The sequence below is a fragment of the Lactuca saligna genome, chromosome 8, assembly GCF_052625555.1.
Source record: "Lactuca saligna cultivar CGN05327 chromosome 8, ASM5262555v1, whole genome shotgun sequence".
Lineage (NCBI taxonomy): Eukaryota > Viridiplantae > Streptophyta > Magnoliopsida > Asterales > Asteraceae > Lactuca > Lactuca saligna.
In genome coordinates this window covers 262976614-262984439 of record NC_136424.1, presented here as the reverse complement: position 1 = coordinate 262984439, position 7826 = coordinate 262976614, and the positions used below count along the sequence as shown (strand labels likewise).

The 7826-nt window shown below is 33.5% G+C and overlaps 1 protein-coding gene across 2 annotated transcripts; it reads left to right on the top strand.

Moving 5' to 3' along the window:
* Window positions 1-3610: 3610 nt before the first annotated feature.
* LOC145012732 (cysteine-rich receptor-like protein kinase 15) lies at window positions 3611-6634 on the top strand. 2 transcript variants are annotated; one of them, XM_078971516.1, is made up of 7 exons: window positions 3611-4511; window positions 4618-4719; window positions 4903-5045; window positions 5135-5345; window positions 5456-5693; window positions 5785-5935; window positions 6053-6634. In XM_078971516.1, the coding sequence occupies exons 1-7, from the start codon at window positions 3722-3724 to the stop codon at window positions 6407-6409; spliced, it is 1992 nt and encodes a 663-aa protein (XP_078827642.1). In that variant the 5' UTR covers window positions 3611-3721; the 3' UTR covers window positions 6410-6634. The 2 variants fall into 2 exon arrangements, with proteins under 2 accessions (XP_078827642.1, XP_078827644.1); XM_078971518.1 differs by lacking the exon at window positions 4618-4719.
* The last annotated feature ends 1192 nt before the right edge of the window (window positions 6635-7826 follow it).

Below are 7826 nucleotides of genomic sequence, written 5' to 3'. Positions count from 1 at the left end.
GCACACAAAAACTTAAACATCTAAATCTTTAATTACTAGATTACCTTTAATAATAGAGAATCAAGTTTTGTTTTATAAACCAAGTTAATATCTAGGTGTCTATGATCATTGTATTTTCATTTTGTTTTAACTTTATTTCAAATCCTTATAGCATCATGCTAATGCTGGATCTGATGGTGCTCAAAAGGTGATTCATTTTGTTTCTTTTGTATATGGTAATAGTGTATTAAATAGAAGAGTTGGATTGTTATTTCTATTTTTGGTTTATTTTCATATTTTAAATCTCTACTTGGTCAAAAACTAAAGATATAATGGGATTTCATATAAGAGATTTGAATGTAAACCAAGTTGTTTATAAATTTGATTTTACATGTTATGCCATTTTTGTTGAGCATCTGACTGTTTTTGTGTTGTGTGGTGGTTCTAATCTGAATTGTGTGACAATATTTGTAATGAATATTTAGTTTTTGATGATTAGGAACCATGTAAAAGGATTTTCAATTACGTAATATATCTATAAAAATCTATGTAACTATTAAAATTATATTAATTGCATTTTTATATATTTCAACGAATATTATAAATGGAAATTGGATTTTGTTGAATATTTTTATTGTTATGAATTTTTTTGGATCCTATTTTTGTTATGGAACAAATGACTATGAAATTTGAAATAGAACAAATAGCTATGAAATTTGTTACTGAAAAGTTAGCTACGGAATTTACTACTGAACAAATGGCTAAGGAAAAAATGGCTACGGAATTTGCTAAGGAACAAATGGCTACGGAATTTGTTATGGAACAAATGGCTACGAAATTTGCTACACACCTCATTGTTATGGAAGTGTGTTATAGTTAAATTGCTATGAAATAAACGTCGTAGCAAGACTGCAATGGATTCTATAGCTAAACAGTTTGCTACAAGAAATATACCTACATAATCTCACTAACAAATTCCGTAGCAACTTCTGTAATTATTTAAGTTTAGCTACGGAATTTTAGCTTTTAGCTATGAATTTGTTTCGTAGCTAAATAGAAATTTTCTTGTAGTGATTGAGTCGTCTTGTGATTATAAGATGAAAAAGATTTGAAACCTTATTTCGAAAAAAGTAAAACTTAATTTGGCAGAGAAAACATTGTCATGGGTAATTAAACCTTACATAATATATGAAGGATTTATAAAGATTTACAGTAGAAAGAAACTAAATTAACTTTGAAAAGACTTACATGATGTATGCATGGGATAAAGGAGAACTGATGAACAAATTGAGAGGATACAGTGGCGGACCTGTGTAGTGCATTTGGGGTCCCGAGCCACTGCTCCGATTCCGCCCCATAGTGTAAAAAAATCCTATTAGGTGCACCAACTTCGTATACAAGTGACACTCGTCTTCAAATGTTCTACGTCCGCCACTGAGAGGATACATGAGGAATTCAGATGATGTAGGAGAAGTTTATCTTTAAATGTATGTAAGTGAATATATGCATACAATATAAATAATTTTAATATTGGTAACATAGTAACCAATATATTGGAATATATTTCGAATTGGCTGGATGTATACCTTACATATTACATAGTTGCACAGAGTTTAACATAATAACATATATCATCAACCGTATTTATATGAATTTGACAAATTTATTTGAATTTGATTACGAAATATAGTTGAGATGTGACAAGAGTCAAGATACCTTAAATAACACATAACACATACCTTAATACCTTAAGTATACCTTAAATAACAGATATGATAGGGCATGTATATACCCAGTCAATAGGAGCAGCAGAATAGGAAGTTTCATTTCAGAAATCAATTTTTTAAGAGAGAAAATAATGGTATTTTCGGTAAATGACAATGAAAAAAAGAGCAGGAAAAAAGTGTGAGGGCTGGCTTAGGTAAATGCACGTGGATTTAAGGTACACTTTTATTATTAAAGAAGGGGATATTAATTTTATTTTTTATGATAAATATATTGAATATGTTGATGTTTTGATATAATATATAAATAATATAATACTAATCATGGTGTGTCTAAACTCTAAAGTTCCAATGGATCTAGATAAGGAAAATGACTTATAAGCCTAACAAAGTTTTTAAACTGTTTAAGAAACCCAATTATGTTTTGTCTGTTCAAGAAAACCCAACGAATTTAATCTTTTATCTAAAAAAGCCCAACTAATTTACACTTCCGTTCACTTCTCATTTAGGGTCAATCGACTAATGAAAGTCAATGAATGACATTGTTTATGACGTATAATTAAATATCGGAAAATGACTTGCAAGACCAAAGAAGTTTCAAGACCATTCAAAAAACCCCAATCATGTTTTGTTTGTTGAAAAAACCTAACAAACTTACGCTTTTGTTCAATTCTCATTATAGGCAACTAGATTCATTACGTATACAACTAGTTGGCAAATGACATAACATTATATTTAATGACATGGAATAAACATATTAGAATTGCACTTTATATATCGATTTGGGGCTTGGAGCACGACGTCTGTGTTCGATCTCTTGTAATAGCTACTTCTTATTCTTCCTTTCAATCGTTGATGTCCAACTCAAGATCTACAAAGAAGATATTTGATGATGAAAAACCTTGTGAATGTGGATGCCCTTCAAGGATTTGGAAATCTAGAACGAAGGATCATCTAGAGAAAAAAGTTAAGGGCTTGTTCGAACAGATGGGTAAATGTAATTGAAAGCTTTATCATGTCCATATTCTATCTATTTGTTTGGTTTCTTCCAAAAACAAAACCTTATTAAAATGGACATGATAAAGCTTTCAGTTACACTTACTCATCTGTTCGAACAAGCCCTAAACATTATCTCTGGATGATCCTCCATTCTAGATGTCTAAATCCGAGAAAGGCATCTACATCCACAAGAGTTTGCATCATCAAATATTTTCTTTGTAGATCTTGAGTTGGACATCAACGATTGAGAGGAAGAAGAAAAAGTAGATATTACATGAGATCGAACACAAACGTCGTTTGTTTTTTTCTTCTCCAAACCCTAAATCGAGATATAAAGGGCAATTCTAATCTGTTTATTCCATATCATTAAATATAATGCCACGTCATATGCCACATCATTTGCCTCTAATGAGAATTGAACAAAAATGTAAGTTTGATGGGTTTTTTTCAACTAACAAAACATGATTGGGGTTTTGAAATTTCGTGCATGGTCTTACAAGTCATTTTCCGATATTTAATTACACGTTATAAGCCATGTCATTCATTGACTTTCATTAGCCGGTTGAGCATAAATGAGAAGTGTAAGTTAGTTGAGCTTTTTTCAGACAAAAGGCAAGTTCGTTGAGTTTTCTTGAACAGACAAAACATAATTGGAGTTTTTTGAACGGTTTGGAAACTTGGTTGTGCTTATAATTCATTTTGCTGCCTAGATATTCTTACAAAATTAGTGGTTCTACTTGCGTTGAAAATATTGCTGTTGAATTTTATCGCTTGTATGAATGTTCCACTCCAATCGTCTTTGAATTATACTCCACGTATTTTCTTTCGTCGACCACATTTTCATAGAAGTCAAAACTTGGGCCATGGGGGATCCCTCATTTTTCAGCTCTTGTTTGAATTTTCAAGGATGCTTCCTAGCTAGTTCCTACGTTCATGGTTAAGGAATCGAAGTTTTTAATAGGCCTGTTGCCATTTATACTCCACCCCATAGTTCGCACCAAAAAAGAAACAAAACTGTAATGGCCTCTCCAAATTGGGTGTTACTTATAATTCAGTTCACCATTCTTACACATCTTTCCGTTCTCACCATTACCCATGGAGATTCTGTCTGCGGAACCCAGGGTACTTATAAGCAAAACAGTGCATATCAAAAGAACCTCAACGATACGTTATCTTCTCTTATCGAATCACATAATGGAAATGGTTTCTTTACTGCATATTCAGATTCTTCACAAGACGATGATCAGAGCACCACCACTACTTATGCCCTTGCCCTATGCCCCGGAGACTTTGATGTCGAGAGCTGTCTTGGATGTGTGAAGTCTGCTACCGAACGCATAAGACGTGATTGCCCCAACCAAAAGAAAGCGACAGGGTGGTATTATGGTACGTGTATGTTAACCTACTCTAATAGCACATTTGAGAGAAACGATGAAGTTCTATCCATTCGAGAAAGTTATATCTCTAACTCGGATTCAGTCCTTGAGGCAGTTGGAAACTTATTCAAAGAGTTACAGGGTAAAGCAGCTGTAGATGGGTACTATAGAACATCTTACTCTGATGCTATCATTTTACCAAGGTCTACGGGGAGTATTCAAGCGACTATGCAATGCTTTCCGAATATATCTCACGACATATGTCATGAGTGTTTGATGAACGCTACTGATTATCTACTAACATGTTGTAGTGGAAATGCTGAAGTAGTAGTTTCCTATCGATACTCATGTTTCCTAAGATACGCCATAGATCTTGTCAACTTTTCAGATCCTCCAATGCCACCAAGGAATCCGTCTACAATTCAAACTCCAGGTTCATGTGATTTTCTTTATTTTATTTTGTAGATTAGATATTTTCTTTAGTTTCGTGCATGGTGCACATAAGGTCGATCGGTCTTTTGATATTTAGATCCGTGAAGGGAAAAATAAATCAAATGTAATCGGCCCAGCCATAGCAGCTGCAACAGTAGCATTGGCAATCTCCACCTTTTTTATCTGGCTATGGGTTCGTAGTAAAAAAGGTCAGCATATACAAGATTGATTTCATATATAATTATATACCTTGCGTGATATCTAAGATTTAATCAAGATTTAAGTAATTGTACAAAATATATTTTGATATCCAAGATTGATTTCATATACGGAAAGAAGTATATTATTAATTGTTACAATGACCGAGGATTGGAATAATGTTAATGGTGCAGGGTACAAGGAAGAGGTGTTTGACGCATTAGACGATGACACTGGGGAGATAATTTACTTTAGATTAAATGAAATGAATGCTGCTACTAGCAACTTCTCAGTTGCAAATAAACTTGGAGAAGGTGGTTTTGGTCCTGTTTTTTGGGTAAGAATTAACCAAAACTATATCGATATGCGTTCCAGTTTTATTTTGTTTTGTTAGTTTATATTAACGAGTGATAAATTTGATCATAGGGAGAGCTTTCGGATGGTAAAAAGATAGCAGTGAAAAGACTTTCCCACAACTCCAGTCAGGGAATGCAAGAGTTCAAAACAGAAGTCAAACTAATTATAAAACTTCAACACAAGAATCTTGTTAGGCTTTTGGGATGCTGTATGAAAGGGAATGAAAGGCTTCTTGTCTACGAATACATGTCTAATAGTAGTCTCGATAATTACCTTTTTGGTTTGTTTTCCATCCCTATATAACTCCCTCTCTTGCTCTTGTTCTTCTAGAGTCTGTTAAATTACTACCCATTTAATTCTTTTTAATTTAGAATTCGTTTTATGAAAAAGATCCTAAAAAAGCAAAGGAACTGAACTGGGCTAAGCGTGTTAAGATAGTAAATGGAATAGCAAAAGGTCTTCGGTATCTTCATGAAGACTCTCGCCTCAAGATCATACATAGAGATCTCAAAGCTAGCAATGTTCTACTAGATGAGGAGATGAACCCAAAAATATCAGATTTTGGCACTGCTAGAATTTTTGGAACAAATCAAATCGAAGCTAATACTGATAGAGTCGTTGGGACCTAGTAAGTCTTTTTAATTTATACTACTTGATAACAATTGACATGTTCAAATCTTTATATTATTTGTAACTAGTTATATATAATCCTTGGATAGTGGATACATGGCTCCGGAGTATGCAATGGAGGGATTGTTCTCAATCAAATCTGATGTGTATAGTTTTGGTGTTCTTCTGCTTGAAATAATGTCTGGGAAAAAAAACAACAGGTTGTTCCACGAAGAGCATGATCAAAAACTTCTCTCCTATGTAAGCCAATTATGTTCTTTTAGTTTTCCAATAAGTTGAAAAATATGAAAGCAGATATCTACCATATACACCATGTAGTTTAAAAATCTAATCATAGACCATATTTGACAATTGAAGGCATGGATGTCGTGGAAAGAAGGTAAAGCAGAGCAACTGATAGATGAAAATTTGAAGGATGATTGTCCTGTCGATGAGGCTCTTGAATGGATGCGTATTGCTCTATTATGCATTCAAGAAGACCCGAATGATCGTCCCATGATGTCTTCAGTTGCCTCTATGCTTGAAGGTGAATGGAAAATTGTTTCTGAGCCTAAACCTCCAATGTCTTTTGGCCAATTTATAGCGTCCGATCATTCTTCTTCAACATGGAATGCTGATGACTCTGGGTTTTATTCATCTAATGAAACAACACATGAGCACCAAGGGAAATCTTCAGAAAGCAATCAAAGCATCGATCATGGAGGCTTGCGGTGAATATACATGTTACTGATATGCCATGCCAACATCGGTTATTAAATTATTATATATAAACTGAGTTTACTATTCTTTTGTTTAAATATTCAACGAGTGTACTTGTTGCCATTGAATTGATTCAAGTAATACACAAATCTCTGTCCAATACTTTTCTTGCTAGATTCAGATTAGCATTTCAATTACTGTATTGTAATTTTTTCATGGTATCAATGTACCACTTTTGAATGGGCGAAGCTGTTTGATCAATACCACATAATCATTTGCACCCACAACATTTATAAATTTTAAAAAATCTAACTAGAAGCACATGTTATAGAGAATAACCTCTTGCATTCAAATGAGATGATGCACAAACATATATACACGATACACGTATAGGCCTTGGGCCATAATTGAGCTAATACTAAATGGGATATATAATACTAGAGCTATACAATAGAATACGCACTCTACTAACATCCCCCGTAGTTAATTAGTTGTAACGGAAGTGTTTTGACGAATCAAAAATTTGAAGGAGATGCTTTGCGAAAAATTAGATGGAGTACAAGTCTACGCTAAAGAGGCAATGAACAACCACGTGGAGAGGACAATCGATTAATACATTTGCTTAGGTTTAGAGAATGAATTGAGTTAATTATGTAAAGAGGAGTTAGGAATCGAGAGAATTAAACTATGAGATGGGGAATCAAGAATCGTCGTGTATGTTTCTGTATCTCCCAAAAGACTTCATCGGCGATGGAAAGAGAGGGAGAATGCTTCGAGCGTGCTTGCGAGAGAGGGCTGTCAATGAGAAAAGGAGGCTGTCTTTTTCTGTGAAGAAGCAACAAAACAGGGTAAACAGTGGATGAAGAAAAAGGGTATTTTGGGGCAATTTTCTGCTATATTCAATTGATAAAAAGACTGCAATAAACTAGGAAAAGTAAATGACCAAGTTTTGTGGCGAGTTTGGATTAAAGCCTTAGCTGGATCATCTAGTGTGCAATATTAAAACTTTTTTATTTATGTTTTATTTATTTCAGAATATAAAACTTAATATGGAATTTGTTCCCAAAATATAATATATTTTTTGAAGAAACATTTTTCATTTATATATAAAACATTGAAATGATATCGTCAATATAGATACAAAAGCATAAACATTATCTTAGAGGCCTTATAACATTTATTTTGTACTAATGGCCTACAAACTCCTCTAATCACTCATTATCCCTGTGCATTTGTACCGCTTCTTGTGATACAAGGAAACTGAGTGAGTCAGATTTGAGGAATAAGTGAGTACATATGGTTTTCAACCCACAATAATTAAGTTTTTTTTTAATTATATAGTTCACATCAAATGATTCACCTGATTACCCATTCCCGTTACTCTCACATATTGGTCCTAAATTACTGATCTCAATAGACAATACTATTTGGG

Coding starts and splice junctions, on each gene's coding strand:
- LOC145012732 (XM_078971516.1), top strand. CDS start 3,722: ATGGCCTCTCCAAATTGGGTGTTACTTATAATTCAGTTCACCATTCTT. Junction 5,046..5,134: donor GTTTTGGTCCTGTTTTTTGG/GTAAGAATTAAC, acceptor ATTTGATCATAG/GGAGAGCTTTCGGATGGTAA. Junction 5,346..5,455: donor TCTCGATAATTACCTTTTTG/GTTTGTTTTCCA, acceptor TTTATGAAAAAG/ATCCTAAAAAAGCAAAGGAA.